At 60.3% G+C, this 23,406-nt stretch overlaps 1 protein-coding gene across 1 annotated transcript in view; it reads right to left on the reverse strand.

Annotated features, from left to right (window-relative positions):
* The window catches only part of ADGRA1 (adhesion G protein-coupled receptor A1), a 33,996-nt gene that overhangs the window by 10,060 nt on the left and 530 nt on the right, over positions 1-23,406 (reverse strand). Inside the window, exons 2-5 of the mRNA XM_081247134.1 lie at positions 22,863-23,055; positions 15,216-15,343; positions 13,730-13,853; positions 8,995-9,140 (exon numbers count right to left, since the gene is read on the reverse strand). Coding sequence (XP_081103260.1) covers positions 8,995-9,140; positions 13,730-13,853; positions 15,216-15,343; positions 22,863-22,865 — 401 coding nt within the window. The 5' untranslated portion in view covers positions 22,866-23,055. The remainder of the gene's footprint in view (positions 1-8,994; positions 9,141-13,729; positions 13,854-15,215; positions 15,344-22,862; positions 23,056-23,406) is intronic.

The following is a 23,406-nucleotide window of genomic DNA, read 5'->3' on the forward strand; positions in this document are numbered from 1 at the left end:
CAGCAGCGCAGGTCCCATCTACTTGAGCTTCAGTATTTTAAACGGGCTTTTGTTTAAGAGTCCCCTCTTTCCGCTTTTAGGCTAGTAATCCGTAAGCCTCCAGGGCCGCAGGGAAACCTGACTTTGAAATCCCCGCGGCCTCCCCAGTGCCTTTCCCGTGTCAGCTGAGCTGAGTGGAGGACCCTCTTCCCAGGTCAAGGGGGAGCATCGCTTCCCCGAGGGTCCAAAGGGCCACAAGAGAGGATGGAGGCCAGCAGAGGCCACTTTCTCCCTCTGCGGCTCGGCCACCAGAAGGGACCAGTGGGTGAAGGGGCCCCCAGAAAGGACCTGGGAGGAGAAGCCGCGTCAGGCTGTGGTGAGGGTCCTGACTGTGGGGTGAGGGCCATGAGTCCCCCTCGCCCCGCTGGGCAGTCGATCCACTGTCCGGTGCCAGACGTGCTCAAGGCGCCCTCCCCTAGGAGAGCCCGAGGAACCGCCGTCAGCCGACAGACCCTGGCTGGTCCGTGCCCTCGTGGAGCCTGGGTCTCTGTGGACGAGACGCGCTGACATGATGAGCGGATATGAACGACTCTCACGGGGGTCACTGCTGCCAGGCCTCCCTGTGTCCTTGAGCCACAGGGAGATGCAGTCGGGGTGGGGGGGATGGAAGCTGGAGGGAGGATGACCTGTGAACCTGCCCAGGCACCGCCCTTCAGACCCGGTGTCCATCAGATAGGCGTCCATCTCCTGGTGCAGTTAGCGTTCCTTGTGTTGCTCAGGACTTCTGAAATACGAGAGATCAGGTTGATGATTTCAGCTCAGGTGAGAGAGCCGTCCACATCCATCGCCCAGGTGTGTGGCTTTTAGAGCCACCGATGTGCCTCTGAGATGCAGACCCTTACGTCCAGCTTGCACTGACCGGGGTGGACAGAGGAGGGTGATAACCCTTGAGGATTTGAGGCCTGGAGAAAAGCTGGTGGATGAAGGCCTCAGGGCCACACAGTGAGGGACGCCTGTCCGAGCCCTGACTACGCCATGCAGATGCTCCAAGACCATCTCCTGTTCAGAGTGTGCCCTGCATTTAACATGTAGCCAGGGCGCTTTACGATGACCAGCATGAAACCGCACCCCAATTGCCATGATTCTCTCAGTGACAGGTGCCAGCACGTGGGGCCGTGTGGTTGCTTTCACCTAGAAGGAGCCCTGTGTTCCTGGGCCAGGTCTGTGAGCCAGGACGTGATCCCAGGTGTGGCCTCCCGGGGCTCCGGGGGTCGGACTTGGAGGGTCCTTCTCGATTCACCGACGGCCCCGGAGCCCTCTGCCCCTGTGGCCGTGCCGGGGGGTTGTGTGGTTCCGCCTGGCCCGGCGCTTGCCGAGCACGTCCTAAGCCCCTGGCCGTCTTTAATCACTGCTGCGAGAAGGGGTTCCTGGCAGAGAGAGCCCCAGTGAACTATCCCTCCACCAGGCAGGGCCGTCCAGGGTCGAGGCCAACTGCACGTGGGCTAATGGACGAACCAGGGGCCTCAGCTCTGCAGGCGCCTGTCATCCAGGGTGTAGGCACCTCGGCACCAGCGCCAACTGCAGTTTTCAGATAAGAAATCCACCAGCTGACCTTAAGTAATAGGAAACTACCTAGGTGCACTTTATCAGAAAGGGCAGAACAGATTGCAAAATTAGGATGTAATCACATGCATCTAAATTGGGAATTAGCCCCTGAGCATCGGTAAAATCACAGCAAGAAGCTCCGTTTGATTCTGAGGTAGACTTCCTTTGGCCGACTGCTGTGGACTGAATGTTCCCCGTTCCCATGTTGACATCCTAAACCCAAGGTGGTGGTATTAGGTGGGGCCTTGGCCATGCGAGCGGAGCCCTCACGAATGGGATTAGCGCCTTATAAGTGACCCCAGAGAGCTCCCAGCCCCTTCTGCCATGTCAGGTCGCAGTGAGAAGACGGACATCTAGCAACCAGGAAGCTGGTCCTCACCAGACACTGAAGCTGCTGGTGCCTTTGTCCTGGACGGTCGGCCTCCAGACCGTGGGAAACAAGTGTCTGTTGTTTAAGCCGCCGGCCTGTGGAGTTTTGTTTTCATCACCCGAATGGACTGAGACTAAGGGAGTGGGAGGGGTGGAGAGGTCTGTCCACCCGGAGAGGCTGGCGGAGGGGCCTTGGCCACCCAGCCCATCCACAGAGGCTGTGGACGGCACCCTGCACAGCTGTCCTAGTGGCTCCCCTGGCGCTGGCTGAACGGCCCGCGAGCGGCTGGGCTTGGAGACTCACGATCGCCAGGTTACACGCGACACCTTCCGTGGGGATGACGCAGGCAGGGAAGGTAGAGACGTGGACAGAGAAGGGCCTGAACGAGGCTAAAGAGACCAACAGTCATGAAGTTTGGGTGCTGAGCCCTCCTCGTGGTGGTGGCCTTTCAGCAGTGGCTGAGCCACGGCTCCTGGGCCCTCAGTGTGGACGCCTGCCTCGTTTTCTCTGTTTGTGTCTCTCAGCCAGGCTCTCCCTCCCCAGCTTTCTCCCTCTCCTCCCCGCTGACACTTGGAAGTGCTGACCAGCAGGCCGGCTCTGCTCTCTGAGGCTGGCGGCTGGGGACCTGGGTCTTGGTGTTTCCCCATGTCACTGACGGATGAGGGTGTCCCACGTGGTGGGTTGGCCCGGAGACTTGTGCCAGTGGCAGGTCTGGGGGTGCCTGCTTCCTCCAGGGTCTGGAGGTCACCAGCTGTGGCGGTCGGGCTGCAGGGGAGCCTGTGCAGCCGGTCCCCAGGGCAGATCCGAATGCGCCCGCAGCCGGCTTCCCTGGGCAGAAACCCTGTGTGCATTCTGCTCCTGGAGGGTGCTCCCATGTGAAGAATCCTCCACTTGGGTTCTTGCTTGGAGCTTCAGCACCTTCTCAGCCCCACGCTGCAAATCACACCCCGACCGGCTGAACCCGCGCGGCAGACCCAGCCCTGGACTTGGTCTTCTGCTTGTTCCTGCTGCTTGGTTTGCTTTCAGACCACCCAGTGAAATTCCCTGGTGCCAGTGCCCCTCAACTGCACCCCGGGCCCCAGCAAGGTCCGCACCTCTGGGTCGAGTACCTTGGCTGTGCTTTCTGTGCCTGGCATGGCTCCGTGGCCCCCTCTGTGAGTACAACGAGCCCCCTTCAAGGCCTCGTCTGCGTTTCTTCCCGGAGCTGTGCTTTATCACCCCTCACCCAGCGTCTACATTCCTAGAAACCCCTCCCCAGCGTGCTAGCCTGTGCAGATTCTCCCAGACTCAGCTTGAGGAGTCTCCTCCCACTGCGGCCCTGTGTGGGTCCCTCTGTGGAACCACAGCCAAGCAGCCACCACCTCCGTGCTGAGCAGGGGAGGGGGGACCCCGGGAGTCCTGTGATGATAGCCGAGCCTCTGGTCCTCACGTCAGAACAGAGTTTTGATCAGACTGCTTTCCTCCCACGCCCAGCGCAGGTTAGCACTGAGGTTATGCATTCAAGACCAAATTAAAAAATATTTACTGAATCACTATCATTTATCTGCATGTGGATTTGACATTTAATGAGGAAGAGCTGTGAGCCTGGTTCTGAGGCGACAAAGAGGCAGAGGCAGTCCTCTCCCTCGGTCCAGGGGGAGGACGCAGCAAAGCCCCCTTTAGATGTACTGGGGCGGCTGCCAGCAGCGTTCTGTGGGATCTGGGGGTACGGCCCTGTGGGAGCAAAGGGAGTGGCAGGCGTGGGGAGGGGCCGTCACCACGTGGTGGAAGCAGGCGGCCTAGCGGGGGCTGCCGGGGGAGGGCGGGGGCTCAGGCTGGGGACCGGCATCCGGCGTTGGGGCCCTGCGTGCTTCCACGTTACAAGGGGACTCTGGAGGGATGGGGGTTGGACGGAAGGGCACTGAGGGCGGGAGGCCTGGGGGACGGAGAGCGGTCTGAAGGGAGTACAGTGGCTGAGGGGGGCCGGGGTGACAGAGGACGGGAGGCTGGGAAGAGGGGGGCTCCTCCTGGGGAGGAGACGAGAACAACGTGGAGCAACGCCCAGCTTCCTGACACTGGCGTGGGGGTGACGGTGCTAGTGCCGTACTGAGCCGCCTGCTGTGTGTGGTGGTGCTGGGCGTGCGCTCAGGTCCACGTGGACACACCGGGGCGCTGGGCGTGGGCTCGGGTCCACGTGGACACACCAGGTCGCTGGGCGTGGGCTCGGGTCCACGTGGACACACCAGGGCACTGGGCATGGGCTCGGGTCCACATGGACACACCAGGGCGCTGGGCGTGTGCTTGGGTCCACGTGGACATACCAGGGCACTGGGTGTGGGCTCGGGTCCACGTGGACACACCAGGGTCACACCAGGGACACACCATGTGGACACACCAGGGTCCACGTGGACCTGAGCCCACGTGGACACACCAGGGCGCCAGGTGTGCACTCGGGTCCACGTGGACACACCAGGGTGCTGGGCGTGTGCTCGGGTCCATGTGGACACACAGGAGTGTGGGTGTGGTTTTGTGTCCCTCGTGGATACACTATTAGTTGTGTTGGGGCCTCTGAGAAACAGCATTGGCACCTTGGGGACCGAAGGCTGGACCAGGGCTGCATGGACACTGGGCAGTGGCGGCAGGAGTGGGGAGCTCTGCCTTGAGTCCCTCCGGGCATCTTGGTGTGAGGGGACCCTGTCATGGGTGGGCGGCGCTGTGTCCTGGATCAGGGGGCCTGGTGGTGGAGGCTGGGCTGGGTGGGCCCTTGGGAGCTGGACCGGGCTCCTGGCCGAGTCCATGGTCCAGTCCTGCCCCCTCATTGGGCGGCTCCCCTGTGGGGCAGGGTCCTCTCTCGCCCCCTGCTGTTCTTTCCCACCTCCGCTCTCCCCCTCGCCCTTCACAATGCTTCCTGTGCTGCCTATGTGCTGGTTCCCCAAGGCCTACCCGCCCCCCCCCCCAAGAAAACCAGAAGGTCCTGGTGCTGACACCCTGGGCCCAGCTGAGACTCTAAGTCTGTCCCATCCCCAGACACCCACCCCCAAAGCTGAGGGGTAGCACCTCCTTGTCTAAATGTACACCCTTTTGTTCCAGGTGGTGATACCCCAGCAGGAAGCCCTGAGGCAGGACTGACGGGCCAGGGACCCAATTCACACTCAGCTCACAGCCATGAGAGACCGTAAAGGCCTTGACTCTTGCTCGGTGACCCTTGGGCCTGGCCCGGGGCCTGAATCGAGGTGCTCCCCTAGAGCCCACACTCCACACCCATTCCATTCCTCACCTAGAGAAAGCAGACAGCTAACCTGGCCGTGCAGCCCCACAGCAGAACCTGCAAAGTAACCCGCCTCCACCCCAGGCCCTCCCGGCTCCTGACCCTGACCTCAGAGCTTTCCAAACACCGGAAGGAATGAAGTAGTATGTTTCCCATCACTGGAGTCAAGATCTCTCCCCTCAGCCACGGGGCCCTTCAGTCCATCTGGAATCCCCTCACTCAGCTGTCTCTAAGACTGTCAGCACAATTCTAGAGAGATTCACCCCACCCCTGACAACCGAATGATCTGTGGAAAATAAACAACACATTCATAAATAACCAGTGGGTAGAAGAGAAAATCACAAGGACAATCAGAAAAGACCTTGAGATGAATGAATAAACCCCACAACACACCACAACCTGTGGGATCAGCAAAAGCATTGCCCAGAGGGAAATTCATAGCCATAAGTTGTAGAGTCAAAACAGAAAGATCTCAAATCGGGAATCTGACTTTATACTGTAAGGAACTGGGACAAAGAAGAGCAAACTGAATTCAAATCAGCAGAAGGAAGGGAATAATAGACACTAGCGCAGAGATAAATACAGTAGAGGCGATCACTAATTAGCTGCTGATGTATGAACTGGGACAACCCTCGAATCTCTTTATGCCTCAGTTTCCTTATTTTGTAAAATAGAAATAGTCATGTTCCCTCTAATGTGTGTGAAAGTACTGTGTAAACTATGAGGTATTATTAAACTTACTTTGCGTCAGACACATTTTCTGTTCTAAACAAACTGTGAATAATCATAAAACACGTGCCTGCCCTTTAGCGCAGAGCGTGACAGAGTATGTGCTCAATAAATGTCGCCTATTTCAAAAATGAAAAATTAAAAAATAGAGAAAATTGATGAAATCAAAGTTGGTTCTTCAAAAAGATTGACAAGATTGGCTAACTATTAGCTGGACTAAGAGAAAAAGAGAGAGGACTAAGACAGTCCTAGAAGTCCTAGCCAGAGCGATTAGGCAAGAAAAGAAAGAAAAGCATTCAAATGGGAAACAAAGAAGTAATACTCCCTACACGCAGATGACATGAGGTATATAAGATCCCAAAGGATCCACGGAAAGTTGCTGGAGCTAGTAAGCAATTTCAGCCAAGTTGTAGGACACAAGATCAACACAAGGAATCAGTTGTATTTCTATACGTACGCAATGAACAGCCTGAATATAAAGCTAAGGAAACAATCCCATTTACAACAGCATAAAAAAATACTTAGGAAAAAACTTAACCACGGAGCACAAGATATGTGTGCTGAAAACTGTAAAACATTCCCGGGAGGAATAAAAGAAGAATGGAAAGACATCCTGTGTTTACAGATTGGTTGCTGCCAATAATGTTAAAATGGTAACACATCTTCACATGCTCTCCAGATTCAATGCAATCTCTATCCAAAGTCCAATGGCCATTTTTGCAGAAATGGAGAAAACTATTTTCATATTTGTGTGGGATTTCACAACTGTTTTCTTTTTATTTCTCAGTGGAAAACTGCAGAGCTGGGCTGGGAGGACACAGGGGCTCTGGCCACTGCCTGTGCCGCCCAGCCCTCCCCGAGGGTCCAGCAAGACATGGTGCGCTCTGTCCTGACAGCTTACGCACCATGCCCTGGCAGCACGTGGCCTTTTGGGGCGCTTCCCTCTCAGGAAGTCCCAGCAGCTAACTTCCTGTTGCTGTTGGTAAAGCCCAGGTGACTTTCCAGTCTTGGGAGTGGGGTCAAGGACACAGTAAAAGGACGCCTGTTGCGGGGCCGGTGGGAAGAGCCCCACCGGTTAGGATGCTTCCGGTTGAGGAGGCTGAGGGCAGAGGCTGCGGGGCCTGGAGTGTGGAGGGCAGAATGTGAGCCCCGGGGGCCGGGGACGAAAGTCTCTGGTCCCTGACGGCTCCCGCCAGCCTTTGGGGTCCCCATGATCAGCCTCTGGTCTCTCTGGAGAAGGCCCAGGCCCATCACATTCGCCGCCAGCCCCCGGCCGGGCCGGGCCCGAGAGAGCAGACTGTGCTGGTGGTGGTGGGAGCCGGAAGCAGAAGCCCCCGCCCTCCAACATCTGCACCCGTGGCGGGTGTGCGTGCCGGGACGGGGTGGCGACTGGCAGGCTGGTAACCGAGGGAGCTACTGGGGTCACAGTGCTACGCGGACGCCCCAGTGTCAAGGCCCTTTGTACTAAAGGAAGTGGACGCCGGGGCGGGGGTGTGACAGTGGCCTCCGGGCAGCACCAGGAGCGGCCAGTTTCCCTGAGTGACCTGCGGGTGTGACGGCGCGGCTGGGGCAGTCCCCACCCCAGGCCCCAGGTCACGGAGCCCCACGGTGCTGGGCGCCCAGCCAGGTCACGTGCATTTTGAAGCTGTCAGAGGAAAGCAGAGCAAGCTCCACAGCTCCACCCCAGTCCTCAAGCAACCAGGCAGCGCTTCAATCAATTTCAGACCCACAAACGCATTTGGAGAGTGATTTTTAAACCCAGGGGACCTGGGGCCTCCCTGGCAGGAGACGAGATGATGAAATCCCGCCTCCCTGGCCCAAGTCACTGCGAAAGCGCCACTGCCCCTGCTTGCCACGTGGCAACGCGTCTGCTCCACCTGAAAATCAAATAGTGTCGGAAGCCTGGGGGCGGGGACGGGGAGGTGTTGGGGGGGGCGGTCACTATCCACTTAAATAACACAGGGAGCTTTTTAATCTGCCTCAGAATGGGCGCTCTGCTGGGCTGTGGGCTCACTGAGCGCTGGTCCACGTCCCTCCAAATGCAAAGCCAGATGGAGCTCGGTCCGAGGGCCCGGGTGTCCCTGGTGCCCCCGCGTGGGCCACAACCTCACAGCGGCAGCAGCTGCCTTTCCCAGGGACCACCTGGTTGGGATCGTCTCAGGAATCCCAGGCAAAAGGCTCCCAAACGCCAAGGGTCCCCCTCCACACCCCCAGCCCCAGTGTCCAGGGCGGCCTCTGGCTGAGCTGCACATCACCACCAGCGGGTACCCTGGGGAAGCTCAGTGGGCAGCCAAGGCTTGTGCTCTCCGAGCTCAGGTGACGTCCTGGAGACGGTGGCAGCCGGATGGCTTTGGGCAGCTGGTGCCCAGGCTCAGGGCCACGTAGGCCGATCTGAGCCTGGCTCCTGCCGACGGCCGATTTGGGTTCAGTCTTGGCTCAGAGAATTGAAGGGCAGAGCCCAGCAAAACCCTGATCGCCACGGACGGCTGCCCAGTGACGGGGTCAGGTGTGTCCTTGTCTAAAGGAGCCGAGATCGCTCCTTGGCGTGAAGTGAGATGCACTCCTGCCGTGGCCCCGGCAGGCTGGTGCCCCAGCGTCTCCCTGGCTCCCATGCTGAAAGGGGGTCTGGGGCTCCCATCGGCCCCAGGCCTGTTCCGACCACGTCCATCTCGAACCCCCCCGGCCCAAGGAAGGAACAGGGACAACTGGCTGGAGCAGGGCTTCCATATCCGTGCCCGAGCCACGCGGTCACCTTGAGACGAGGCTCCCCTCTTAGCTCTCTGAGACCCGTGAATAAACCAAAGCCAAGACCAGGGCACTGACCCACCGCGGAACCACCTCTCCCCATGCCCACCCAACATGGGTGCTGGGGTTCTCCCCGCAGGAACTCAGCAGCACCAGAGGGCACTCACCCCAGCATCAGGGCCCCACCCTGCCCCTGGCCACCTGTGCCATCGGGTCGTCCTCAGGCCCCAAGTTCCCCTGTGGCCAAGAGCCCCAGAGGGAGGTCCAGGGCCGGGGTCTCTTGGAGCCTGGTGGTGGGGCGGCCAGGCGCACTCAGTACCTGAGCAGGGGCTGCTTGGGGTGCGGTGGCTGGTCTGCCCCCGGGCACAGCGGGGCCTTCTTGGTCACCTGCTTGTAGATGTTCCTGGCGGCCACTCCGATCCACAGCATGGTGGAGAGTGTGGAGTAATGCAGCACGATGCCCACCTGGGGGGAGAGAGCGAGTGAGCCAACCACCCCCAGCCCTGCCCCCACCAGCACACGTTCCCCCAAGTCCGAGCCCCTCCCCGCTGCGTCCTCAGGAGGCAGCTCAACAGTGACGGGAAGTGGGACTGGCAGGGGGCACTGGGGTCCTCAGGGCAGATGCCACACTTCACAGGGGCTGGAGCTCAAGGGAGTCGCGTGGGCTGCCAGGACCCTTGAACGGGTCAGCATGGCCGTACTGCAGAGAGGTGTGTGAACGACCCTCTGGGCATGGTCCTAGTGGCGAGCACATCCTCCTGCACGTGGGCCGGGTGCACACGTCCGTGTGGTTGGCATGGCTCAGCCCCACCGGTGCCCACCAAAGGAAGGGAGGGGCGATGGCGCAGCGGGGTCTCCTGGGATTCCGGTGTTTGCGGCTTGCGGGTGAGATACAGAGCTTTGGGGTCAGAGGCTGAAGTTCACTCCCTGCCAGTCGGAGTCGCTCATTACTATGGCAACAGCCCCAGTCGCCCATGGCGGCGGCTCTGCTTTAGCTGATTACATATTCCACACCCCGTCATCTCCATCCGATTCTGTTAAATGAGGTTACCTTTGAAGTAATAACCTGACATTTCGCAATGACAAGTAAAATATGGCTGTAATTGTAAGGATGTCAATGTTTAAGGAATACAGAGATTCTATGAGTAAAGGTAACATCGCATCATTATAATGATTTATCAACTCCAGGGTTCAGTTGTTTTTTTTTGTTGTTGTTGTTGTTTTTTGCAGTACGCGGGCCTCTCACTGCTGTGGCCTCTCCCGTTGAGGAGCACAGGCTCCGGACGCACAGGCTCAGTGGCCATGGCTCACGGGCCCAGCCGCTCCGCGGCATGTGGGATCTTCCCGGACCGGGGCACGAACCCGTGTCCCCTGCATCGGCAGGCGGACTCTCAACCACTGTGCCACCAGGGAAGCCCCAGGGTTCCGTTTTTACTTATGAGAAGGCTCCGTAATAATGGGTGAGAACGCTGTGGGGTGGTGGAAAACTCCCCGGGCTGTGTTTACGGTTTCAGACAGCTCCCTGAAGGTGGGAGAGCCCAGCCTTTCCCTCCGCCTGGCCTGGGCCTCGTGATGGGTCCGTGTGTGCCTGGGGCCTTGAGCTCACGGCCTCACCCCAGCCTGGCTGAGAGGAGGAGGCATGAGGAATTGAGGGGCTAGAACTCCCTGCACCAGAAACAGGAGGAAAGGGGACCTTGCGGGCCTGGCCCTCGACTGAAGGACAGCAGAGTGGCTCTCATCACGTGTAAGTAGAAACAGTCAGAGACACGTCCTTAGGAGGAACGCCACCCTCGGCCTCTGGAGCTGGTCCCAGGCCGGGAAGAGGACCCGGAGCCCAGAGCGGGGGCAGGGAGGTGGCGGAGCCAGGTCTGCCTTTCATCCGTCTGCTCCGAGCGTCGCCCGGACTGTGCAAGTTTGTGGATGATGAGAAGGTGTGAAGAGCGGGACTCTGTCTGCCAGACGCCAGCTTCAGACTGGACACGTGGAGCGACCGCAGGGTCGTCACCCTGGCGTCCAGACGGCCCCCCCGCCATGCCGGCCGCCGCCCGTGCTTCCGGACCCAGGGCTGGCGCTGATGCACAGGGATTAGCGGGGCCTGCAGCGGCCGCCCGTGCCCACGGTGTCAGGGAGTGCTTCAGTGAGACTCGCAGCCACGGTTTCATCGCCATAACAACCGTCCGTTCTCTGCAGCCATCCTTAGCTCTGGGCTGCTCTCCTTCCTCACGTCTCTGTAACACATTTCCCTGTGACACTTGGATGAGGAGGGCTGGCTGCAGGGTCTGTGTCAGGCCTCGGGTGGTGGTGAGCTGTCGCTGTCACGGTGCAGGCAGGTTGGCTGCCGGCCGGAGCAAATCCACATTTACGCTAATGACTTGGCTTGTGTGATCACGGAGGCTGAGGCACCCAGAATTTGCAGCTGGCAGGACAGCCGACTGTGCGGTTTCGGTCTGAGCCCGAATCCACAGGAGGGAGACGGAGGTCCCAGCCCCAGGACACTCGGGGGTCTTCTCTTCTGTCCAGGTCCGCCTGGACTGGATGAGGCCGGTGTCGGGGAGGACAGTCTGCTTTCCTCAGGCCACGGCTCGAATGTTCACCTCATGCAGACACACCTCACAGACGTGCGCAGAAAGAGGTTTGACCAAAAAGATGTTTGCGCCATGGCCGGTCGGCTCGACACAGGATGTCAACCTTCACACCTTCCAACCGTCCTGGTCCTGGGCTGTGTCCCCTGGGCTCTCTCTCCTCCAGCGAGTGGCGGCCCCACGGCTGTGGCCACCCAGCCCCGCACCCGCTCTCTCTCCCCATCTCTCCTCTGGGCGCTCGGTGGGCGACGCTCAGCCCGCGTACGGCCGGCCGGCCTGCTGGAATCTCGTTCTCACTGCCCCAGACCTGGCCTACTGCTCGTCTGTGACAGAGAGCAAGGCCCTGATTCCTCCTGGAAACGTGGTCGGGAAGCCAGGCCAGCACGGACTCCAGAGCCGAGGTTGCTCCCTGACAGGGCCATGAGGTTGTCACTACAAGGGCACCGAGCGTGTCTCACACCAACAGGACCTCTGCAGATCCTGCCTCTCCAGACCCTCCAGGCCTGTCCACCCCCATCCACCACACACTTCGGGGTCCAACCAGCTGCACCAGCCAGGCCTCGGCTGCCACAAGGACGCCTGGCCCCTGGAGTCTCTGTCTGGGCTCGCAGTCTTGGGGTCAGTTCCCGGTTGGGGGAGGCGGGGCTTCCAGGCCTGTAAGGGCCGTGATGACCTGAGGGGCTGGGGGTGCCTGGAGCTGGCTGCACCGCTGGGTCCCAGGGCTCCCACTGCAGGGTCCTGGCATGTGGAGCGCTGGTGGCAAAGTGTGGAATAAAGATAACAAAATCCATTTCACTGCTTCCAGACGGCTCCACGTCTCAGCAGGTGTTCACAGGCAAATGGTAAATTGGATTTCCCGGGGCTCTCCCAAGGGGTGTTTCCACGCTATCCAGAGGCTTCCGGAAGTGTGTCTGCCCCTCTGTGTGGTTTTCAGGGATGTGCTGCTGACTTTTCTGCTGGGGTCCAGGAACAGGTGGCAGAATAGGCTTCCCAATGGGATGGTTTGCCCTAACATGGATTTGCAGAAAAGTGACCTCTCTTCTGTGTAGAGGAGCGTGGGGAGACTGGGCCACAGGGCCCCCGGGTCCTGTCTCATGGGTCTGGCACCTTGTTTGCAGGGGGGAGGGCGTCGGGGGAGGAGATCACAGCCTGATTCCTCCCCAAGGTACCCCTGTGGGAGCAGCCTCTTGCCCCTGATACCCAGGAGTCGCCCAGCTGCTGCTGTCTGTGCAGGAGGACAAGTCATTTTTCGTGTGGACGGGGGCGTGGAGGTCAGGTAATTGGGCTGCAGCAGCCCTCATGGCTGTCAATAAACTGTTGTTTAATTCACACAACCAAGGCTGCGAGGGGTGCATGTGACGTCCTGGTGGGTGCTGGCAGAGACACTCCCTCCACGTGGTCCAAGCAGATGGACACACACCAAATGAGTCCTTGGTGAGATGCCCTGTGGTCCATGGGGAAGCCCCACCTGGCCCCTGCCTGGGTGCTGGAGGGGTCTGCCTGCCTGGAGGGGTCTGCCCGCCTGGAGGGGACTGTCCACGGGGCTGAGCTGAGGCCAGGAGTAGGCGGGCTGCTGAGAGGCTGGAGGGGGAGAGCACGAGGGGCCTCGATGTCCAGTTGCAAAGGCACTGGGCCTTCTGTCCTTGACTCACAGTTGACAGAAGGGCCTCCTTCTGGGCTCTGTCAGGACCGGAGGGTAGTTCGTACTACCCGCCCCCGCCTTCTTTTGGCCGTGCTGCGCGGCATGTGGGATCTTAGTTCCCCGACCAGGGATCAAACCTGTGCCCCCTGCAGTGGAAGCGCGGAGTCTTAACCACTGGACCGCCGGGGAAGTCCCTTTCCCCCCTTTTAAGGAAGGCCAGGCGGGGCTGTGGGGTGGGAAGGAGACCCTCTGTGACTTCTCTGGGCTCCCCTTTCACCTGAGAGAGCCAGGCCTCCCAGCACAAGGCCGCCGAGTCCCACCTGGAGGGTGGGGCCCGCTTGTCTCTTCCATGGCCCTGAATCCCTGGCGACCCGCCAGTGATGGTACTCTCTCCCTGATAAGGAGCTGTGGCACCTACATCCCCGGACTCTTACCTGGGCCGCGGGAGCAGGGCGTCCCACCCCTGTGCTCCTACCCCACCTGTCTCTGCAGGAGAGGCAGGTCGCGTCCCTGTTTCTGTGATGAGCCCCGTTCTGTGATGAGCCCTGGACTATGAATGTCTCATTAACATGTCACCATAGGCCTTGGAGAAAACTGGTCCGATTGGAAAATAAACTAAATGACATGATCAAATGCTGAGCAAATCGGTCAGACTCGCGTGGGAGAGGTGTAGACGCACTGGATGCTTAACTGTCCCCTTCACAAGAAGCCTGAACAAGCACTTGAACGTGGTTTCATACACAAGACGGTTATCACAAATTTCCCCTTTGGTAGGAGAGTCGACAAACACTTCAGAGTTTGTAGCAAAATGAAGACCCAACAGCACTCACCGCCTGGCACAGGATCGGGTACTTGGTGCGGTTGATGCCACCAGCAAACACGGAGAAGGTCAGGGCCGCGTGGAAGCAGAAGTTCAGGAGCATGTGCCGGCCTTTCCGGCTGATCCGGATGGCGCTGCAGGAACGGAGATTTCAGGTCAGGAACCGGCCTCTCAGGGCAGAGCGTAGAAGTGAACCCTTTTCTCCAAATGCCACGTCCCGTCCACGCGGGGAATGGGCTGAAGACCTCGGAGCGGGACGGAGACGGGCAGGGAAAAGCACACCAGAGAGACCAGGTTGGGGAAAGATGGATGGACACGCTGAATCCACCTTAGCATGTGGCCTTGGGTGGTTTGTTGGAAAATCACCCTGGAATGCTGTGACTGGAAGATCTCTGGTCACTGGACAGATGAGGACCTTGAGGCCCTGGGACTCTATGATTTGTCCAATGTCACAGAGGGAGGATGGGGAGGAAACCCAGTCCCGCCTCCTGGTTCCCCAGACAGAGTTCTTCCCTCTCTGAGCAGAGGCTGTACCTTAGGAGGAGGCCGTGATTGACTGTCTCTGACATGATTCCCTGTAGCCGGGCCTGTACCTGGATAGGACGCTGCCTGTGGCTGTGAACATACCCATGACCAGTCCCCAGCCCTGGCGATGGACAAAATGAAATTTCTTAGCCTATGCCTGCAGCTGTGATTATGACCACAGCTTCTCTGTGGCCTTGAACACACCCAGGCCTCTACCTATGACCCTGGCCTTGGACATGCCCAAGCCTCTACCTATGACCCTGGCCTCGGACATGCCCAAGCCTCTACCCCTGACCCTGGCTTTGGACATGCCCAAGCCTCTACCTATGACCCTGGCCGTGGACATGCCCAAGCCTCTACCTATGACCCTGGCCTTGGACATGCCCAAACCTCTTCCCCTGACCCTGGCCTTGGACACACCCAAGCCTCTACCTATGACCATGGCCATGGCACACCCAAGCTTCTTCCCATGACTATGGTTATGACCATAGCCTAGGCTTTGCCCATGACTTTGATCATGGACTTGACCCTGATGGTGGCCGGGACCCCTCCTCACATTACCCAGCGCATCTTCAAGTGATGCCCCACCCCCTCCAGGCAGATGTGGCCAGGAAACCAGCTCTGTAGAAAACCAGCTGGACTCTCCTGTAGATGAAAAGCAGAGGGCAAGGCTGCTCGAAGTTTCTGCAGCTACTCTAACTTCCTCAGACCATGGGCTGTCAGGGCCCCTGAACTGACATGGTGCCATTGGAGAAAGAGTGCGTGTCAGCTGATTTGATGAGCATGGGGAGGCCCGGGATGGAAGGCGAAGCTGTCCCCCAGCACCTGGCCACCCTAGGCCGCCAGAGCCATCTGGGCGCTGGGCAGGCTCAAGCTGGTCGGCTGCCTGTGAAGTACCTTCCAGGGACTCCTTGCTACGTGAGGGCAGGAGAGAGCCTGCCCTCGAAGGTGAGGGGCAGAGCGGGCCTTACCTCTGGTGCACGACGTAGGTGATGGCGGAGGCCAGCAGACACAGCAGCATGACGGCAGTGCAGGCATACACCACGGGGTGCAGGAACTCCCCTGGGGACTGGGGCAGGGACAGGACAGTCCTCAAATCCTGGAAAGGACATGGAGCACACCCGTGTGACCAAGGTGGCCGGGCTGTCCCCAGGTTCAGCCTCTGCCCGGCAAGGGGCTGGAAGCATTTCCTGGATCGGGTGGAGGTTCGCAGGTCTCAGCAGAAATGGTTGGCCTGGGGCAGGGGAGGGCCCCCAACCTGGGGAGCACTCAGGGCAGGTGGCGTGTGGCCTTGTGGGCCCCCCACCAGCTGTGGGCAACGCTGGGGGCTCTGACGGCCAGCTCCCCGAGGGCAGCCTCCTGCTGTGCTGCCTGTTGGCCTCCAGACTCATCGCCCTCCAGGGGGGCTGGTGGGCACCCAGCTCCTACTTCTGTCCAATGCCCTTGTATGATGGCACAACTTGCCCCCATGAGGCTTGTGTCAGATTACCCCCAAGTCCACTCCAGGCCTCACACCCACTGCAATGCTGCTTTTAGTGGTCTCCCAGGAGAATTTGTATCATTTCAGTAAGTCTGCCCAGAGGTGACTCAGGTCAGTGGGGAAAGAGCAGCAGGTGTGAACAGGCTCGAGAACCCCAGTGTACCACCTTCACTGTTTGTCACAGCCCAGGTAAAGGGCTGAAGGTCAGGGCTCAAAGGATATCCATTTTCCCTGGAGGATGTAAGACTGAGGGCAGAATGCCCCGGGCTGGACATTCAGAGGTGAGGGAGGTTCTGTCTTTTTATTCATCAGGTAAGCGAGGTCCCCCACGTCAGGCACTGGGGTTCTGAGGCCAACCCCCGACGCAGCCCCAGAAGTGCCCTGCGTTCCCAGGGCGAGGCCGGGCACACCTGCCAGGGGCACCCCCAGGGCTGGTGGAGGACCCAGAGGGGATCGGGGCACACCAGGCTGGGAGGTAGGGACTAGAGCCTGAGGCACCCACCTCTGACCTCCGACCCTCTGCCCGCACCGAGCCCTGCTCTGGACGCTTTGTGTGGTACAAGTCGTCAAGTCACACGAGAAGCCCGCTGTGGACTGAGTTGTCCCCACCATCTGGAGGGGATGGCTTTTAGGGATGTGGCTCAGGTTGGGTAGGGTCCTCGGGTGGCCCTGACCAAAGGGACAAGAGTCCCTGTAAGAAGGGGCCGGCAGAGGAGAGGAGAGCACCAGCACACGGCGGGAGGGGCCGTCTACACTGCAAGGAGAAGCCTCAGGAGAAGCCAACCTGCAGGCGCCTGGACCTTGGACGTCCAGCCTCCTGGACTGTGGTTTAAGCCACTTGCTCTGTGGGACTTTGTCACGGCCGCCCCAGGGAAAAGCTGAGCGGTGCTCTGGTTCCCACTGCCCAGGTCAGAGGGTGGAGCCCTTGCTCGACGCCCCAGCCTGAATGCCCTGCCCTGCTCTGCTCCCACGACCCTGGGGGACATGCTGGGCTCCGGGGAGCAGGCTGGGGGCCAGTGCCCACAGGCTGAGCTGGGCCTATGGAGGGCTGCTTGGCATCCCCTGTGGGACCACCTGAGCTGCGCCGGCTATGACCACGGCGCTGGTGGTCAGAGCTAGGGGTCTGCCGTCGTGCTGGCCCTATTCCCGCAGACCGCAGGGGCGTCCACAGCTGACGCCCCCGCCCCAGGACCAGAGCAGCTCCAACTGGTGCCTCCCTGGGCTGTGAGGACAGCGGAGGTGGCTTGCGGCTCCTCCAGGATGGAGTCGTGGGGAGCAGAGAGGCACCCCGAGAAGGCCTTGGCCTTTCACGGCGGGAGTCAGGAAGCCAGCGCGTCCAGGCTCAGGTGGCTTCTCTCCTCGTGGACGTTCCTGGAGGCCCGGCCACCCTGGGCTCAGCCGGGGCCTCTGCATCCCGACTTTGCTCCAATGCAGGGACTTTGGTGAGGAGGTCGCTGTTGTCTTGGCAACAGCTGATTGAATTTGGTCACCTGGGAAGAGGCACGGAGTGACCTGGACGCCAAGGGGGCCTCAGCGTCTGGCTGCCCAGGGGCCCCGCTGTCCAGTGAAGCCAGAAATAGCGCCCTGCCCAGAATAAGCAGGCGGTCAGAGAAGGGCGCTGTGCCGCTTGGCAGACCGCAGGCCGGACACCGCGGCCGCCCTCATGCTGCAGTCCTGACCGTCCACGGGCCAGGAGGCCTGAAGGGCAGGTGTAGACGTGCACAGAACACCAACAGCTCCCGGCTGGATACCCAGGGTGTCAGCCGGATGCACGCTGCACTCACAGCCCAAATCCACGGAATTACGAGCTCAGGAGGAAAGGCAGCCAAGAGACGCCAGCCTCAAGGTGACTGGGACGCAGAGGCTGCACGTCCCCAGGGGAGACCTGGAGGTCCCGCCCACTCCAGCTGCCTGGGAAGGCTCGGCACAGGGGAGGGTCTGTGGTCAAATCCTGGCAGGGCTCACGCCACACCCAGGGGAGCACAAAGGCTGCTGGGCCCTCCATCCTGCAACCAGGAGCCTCCGTCTGGGCAAGGATGGGCCTCTGTGACGAGGGGCAGGATGGTCTCCTGGCGGAGAATAGATGTTTCACGAGAAAGAGAGGGCAGCCTGCCGTTCTTACTTCCCGGGGGCGCTCAGCTCCCACTGGCGTCCTGCCTGCCGGGGGCCCTCACGCATCCTGAATTCTGGCGCCTTTGCCGTCAGGCAACGGCAGGAAGCGGGCTCACGAGGCCCGGTAGTCCCAGGGTGTTTCTGCATCTGTCAGGCTCCGCGGGCACCAGCCTCCTGCCAGATGCAACTCACTGCAAACGTCGAGGAAAGGCAGGTTTTCCTGGTCAAGTCCTGATATTGAACGATCTTTTCTTCCGAGAGTCATCAGCCAGGAGTGTTGGATTCAGGTCTGACTGGGCACTGGCGGCGTCCCTGGGCCTGTACGTGTCGTCCTTTTCGTGGGAGACGATGGTGTGTCCCTCCTGTGACATCAGCCGGGGCTGAGACCCCCTGAGCCTTCACAAAGGTGCACCTGGGCCTCTGTTACTGCTTTCATGTCCACAGGCAAGAGCCGCTCCGGGTCTGGCCCGTCCAGTTCTCTCACTGACTCAATCAGGACCTGGTGTCTCTCCTGGAGCTGAGGGACCCGGGGTGGGTCCACCCCCTCTGGGGGGCTTACAAGCCCCTTCCCCACCTTTTCCGGATGCTGTCACCGGCACTGCTGCCCCTAAAGACTGAGGTCAGACCCCTGGCTCTTTCTGGGGTTGGGGGAGGGATGGCAGAGGAGGGGGGTGAACAAAGCAAGCACTTGCTTCCTGATGCAGCGTCCACAGCAACGGCCTGATGCCCTGGGTCCGAGGGCCACAGGTGCATCTGACCCACGACGGGGGAGCCCATGCAGCTCCTGGACCTTCGGTGGAGAGCGTACCTCCAAAAGCATCTTGTATGCCAGTTTCTATTCACACACGCAAAACCCCTTTATGTTAAGCCTAGTAAGAGCCAGAACTGGTTTTCCTGCAGCAGGAAAACATCTCAGAGCATCCGTTCAAGACACAGAGCCGTTTCCTGAGGATGACGCCCAGCCTGTCATTGGACCAACCCGGAGGTCACCCTGCCTTTGGACCCCTTCCTTCTTGTCCGAGGGCCCAGTTTTGAGGCTTCTCACGGTGGTGAGGGGGGTCTCCGACCCCGCAGCAGCTGCATCCACGATATATGATTTAGGAGAAACAGAGATTTAATTCCACTTGGCCTCCTATTTTTTTTTCCTTTCTCCAAATCAGAGTTATCAACAGTGCTTTCTACATTTTTAGAGGTGACATTTAAAATTCAAAGTAAGTAATGCAAAATGGCGATGTAATTTATATTTTAAAGTTCACACATGTACGAGTTCCTCTTGGAAGAAGCTACTCTGCAAGCGTTCCACGGGCAAAACCCTTATGATGGTCCAGCACGTGGTCAGACAGCACCGGGTGGACAAGTCCATCAGAGGCTGTGGAACCAGTGGTGCCCTGGGGACCAGCGACAGTGGATGGAGCGTTGACCTCAGAGCAGAGAGGCTGGAGAGAGGTCCAGAGAACCCACAGAGGAAGAGGGGAGGCGAAGGCAACGCCCAGAGGACGAGGCCACACACCGGGTGCCGGGAGCCGCGGTGCTGCCCAGCTGCGGGGCTGAAGCCCGCAATTCCCGCTCAAGTCTGTGCCTGCAGGATGACCGGCGGGGCTGCGGTAGAAGCTACAGCCAAGGTGTGTCTCCTCCGGGGACCCCCGGCTCCTGCTTCCCCGTGGAGCCTGAAGGCTCCGAGCAATGGTCCCAGGGCGGCAGTCCCCGTGCTGCCTGGTTTGTATTTCCCCTTTTCCTTTACACCTCATTATGATTTTAGTTGGATGTGTCCTTTTTGGTAGGTTCTGCAATCAAACGAATTGGGATGTTAAGAAAGACAAGAAGAAAGGAGGGAAGAGGTCAGGTCAGGTGTCGCTTGTCTGATCAAAAGTGGCAAATTGGCCTCTCTGGGCTGCGGTGCAGACCGTCTACGGGGGTCCCTCCTGCATGGCCAGGCATCCAGGCTGGGCCTTCGAGTGTCTAGGGTGGGCAGGTCCTTCCACCCGGGCTTGTCCCAACCAAGACTGAGCTCTGTGGAGCCTGCGGCCCCTCGTCTGCTTTTTAGTGGCGACCCTGCTGACCTGTCAGCCTTCCCTGAGGGAGTCCCAGGGGAGAGGCAGACACAGATGAGCCATCTCTGCATTCGGAGCACAGGTTGCCCCGATGGGGCATTTGTGTGGTTTGTAGCCATCTTCCTCTGAGGGTGCGTGGGCTGGTCTAATTATGAAGAACTTTGGAGAAAAGACATTGAGAAATACGACGGCTTTCCTTCAGGACTGGGGTTACTTGCTTAAAACCATCAACAATAGGGGAGGCCTGAGGTGGGCGACAAACTCTGTGAGGTGAAGGCAGGTTTTATGAGTTGTTAGAAATTTAAATATTGGACTGAAGAGAAAGCAAACAGGAGGAACTCGCTGAAGCTCTGAGGCTGGAGCATCGCAGGCGGGCAGTGGCGGGTCGGAGTGGGAGCCCACCCACAGGTGTGGCCCGGGTTCCACGGGCTCAGGGGGAGCCCATGGGTGCCCCGCGGGCTCCTGCCTCCTGCTGACACTCGGCTTCCCGGCCCCGCCCTGCATCCACCCTGGTCTCTCTGGGGTGTTACTTCCACCCTTCTTGTTGGAACGCGGGTGCTTCTGTGTGGACCGGGGCGTCCTGCGTGGCGTCTGCCCTTGGGGCGGCCTGGCCTCTTACCCTGTCCCGGCTCCGGGCCCTGCAGGACCTGGCGAAGGTCACCAGATGCAAAGCCAGCAGGGCTGCCACTGCGGCCGCCTCCTGGGCCCAGGCCACACTGAAGTGCCATCGCCGAGCGGGTCTCCGTGGCACTCAGGCCACCGCATCGGTGAGCGGGTGGGCTCACCCTCTGGGCCCAACCTGAGGCCACAGGGGCTGCGGGGAAGCCACGTGGGGAGGCCACATACACCAGTCCAGCCGCCCAGCTAATCCCCCATGACAGGTATGGCCGGAGAGCAATGGCAGGGCCAGCACCGCCCGCGGGACCACTGGATGCCACATCAGGAAGGACAGAGTGCCCAGGCCTGGATGGTTTGTACTCCAGTTCCAGACGCGTCACTTTGTTCCCTTGGAGAGCGTTGTTCTCTGCGCTAACGGTGAGGGTCAGAGAGGAAACGAGGGCAAAGTCACGCGCGTTTGGGGACCTGCTTGAATGTGAGAATCAACAGCGTCGTCGCAGAAGCGGCAGCGCAGTCAGATCCTGTTTCACGCTCTGGTGAGGGTCAGCGCTGGGCGGGTGTTGGGGCCTGGGCTTTACCTGCTGGAGACCAGGCGGCAGGGTGCAGGTCCCCCAGCCCCTCAGCCCCCAGGGCAGCGCCTGGGTGTTCGCCATCCTGTTGGTGCCGAGGGCACACAGGCAACTCGCTCAGAAGGAGGCACTGGTGCCCGAAGACGCTCAGGGCTCAGCACAGTTCAAACCGGGGTCGTGGCCTCCAGGACACCTCGGTGCTGTTACACTCAGGAGCTGGTCCGGGCAGCTGACTGCCAGGGCCAGGCCCGAGCAGGTGGCCGGAGCGTGGCATCCTGGGGCACGGGGCCGGAGCTGCCCCCGCTGGCTTTCCTCCCCACGGCCCCCCGGGGCCACAGGCGTCTCACCCACAGGCTCCCAGACACAGGCAGGAAAGTGCTTGCAGCAGAACTGCAGCACCACACGTTAGGTTGGCATCTCTATTCCTCTCAGAAGCTCTCTCCAGTGTAAATGTTATTTGTTAGCAATAAAAACCCAACAAACTGCTGAGATTCCAAGCTCTCCAGGCAAGGGTAATCCAGCTGGTTCCCAGAGTCCTGGACTGGCTGGCGTGGAGCGGGCTGGGAGCTGGGGGGAGGGTGTGGATGGACTTGAGGAAGGAAGGAGGGTGCTTGGCGGCCTGGGCGGCCCTGCAGGTTTCCACAGAAGGGTTGGAGGGTCAGAGACAGAGGCAAAGATGGGGCCTGACACTGGGGCACCTGGATCATGTGCGGTGGCGCCCCCGGGGGCGGTGCTGTCCTCCCTCCCCCGTTCACCCTTCATCTGCCAATGACAGGACCCATTTTGCAAATGAGGATCTAAATTCGAGGATGCAAAGCTTCAAACACGGCCAACCTGGAGGCCCTTGGCTTGTTGGGGGGTGGTGCCTGCAGGCAACAGGTGACGGCTCAGAGCTGGGGTGCGGGCCGGGCTGTGCCTGGAACACACACCCTCAGATGCCTGAGAGGCAGGTGGCGCGGCAGCTCTGCGAGATGATGCCGACCTTTGGCAAAAAGCATCTCTCTTGTTTGGACATTTCGAATCCAACAGGAAGAAAATGAGCAAGTGACTCAGACACACCCCTGCTTGTGAAGAGTCGGGTCTGCACTGACGACCCACTGTCAGTGTCCGAGCCTCGGCCACTGTGGCCGCGCTGTCCTCGGCCATCGGCGTCCTCTGCGTGCGCTCGGCCGCTGTCCCTCACAAGCACGCACAATGCATGATTTACTCAGCATCACCCTTTCCGGAATCCAAACCAGCAGCAACCACAGGGAAGCGCCCCGAGCCTGCAGGCCGAGCCCCACACAGCCGGCCACACCCCCTTTTCTGGTGAGAGAGGCATCCTCTGTGCTTGCCAAACGTGCTGCTGAAGCCCACCCGCATCCCCTGCCATTCAGCCAACTTTCTGACGGGAAGGGGGCCGGCAGGGCTGCAGCGGGAGGGCCGTGTGCGGGGCCTGGGAGAGGGAGGGCCCCAGCCGGGGTCAGAGAGGTTTTCACAGGTCACGGGTCGAGCCTGGGTGGTGGTGGGACACTGTCTCTTCCACTGATTCAGTGATTCAACGCTGCAGCACGTCTGCCACTAATTAGTATGATCTACGCCGAGCAGCCGCTGACGAGCAACAGAGCAGGCAGCCCGAGGCCCCCCTCCCACCCCGGCCCCACCCCCAGGGCCCCTGGCTGCAGGACCAGCAGGCGCCCACCGCCCCCGGCTGACCACAAGGCAGCTCACTCTCCCTGCCTGGGGATCCGTGAGTGGCGGTGGCAGCCTCGGCGCCCCCCCCCCCCACCGGCCCCCGCGTGTCCTCACCATGAGCACAGCGAAGTTACTGAAGTGTGAGCAGGGGATGGAGGTGGTGCCAACGGCACAGCTGATTACGTCGCACCGTTCTCCCCGCCAGCCTCCATGGCCATCCAGAAGGTCAAGGTCCCAGGCAGCGGCCACGGGGTAGAGCCCTGGGCGACCGTGATGGGGCGGGTGAGGGTGGAGAGGCCGCCCCCATCTGCGAAGACAGGGCAGGTCAGGGCGGGTGGGGGTCCTCCCTGCCACCTGCATCTAGCACCCCACCCACAGGGCAGCCCCCTGGGTGCAGCCGGCAGCAGCTCCTTCCAAAGTCTGCCCCCATCTCATCTCCCCTAGACCCAGCCAGCCTGTTGGAGTGTCTGGCTTGGTATATCTGAGTCAGGCAGAGGCTCCGGGGACGACCTGGGGCCTCAGAGCCTTAGAGGGACGGTGCCCCCGGGGAGCACTTCCTTCTCCATATTTAAAAAGCAACCTCCGCTCGCCATCCCAGTGCGAGACACTCAGCCCAACCTCAGGCTGCAGAAGACACGTACAGCATGTCTGTCCGTTT

Source organism: Mesoplodon bidens, assembly GCF_964165515.1.
Source record: "Mesoplodon bidens genome assembly, chromosome: 1".
In the NCBI taxonomy this organism is placed as follows: Eukaryota; Metazoa; Chordata; class Mammalia; order Artiodactyla; family Ziphiidae; genus Mesoplodon; species Mesoplodon bidens.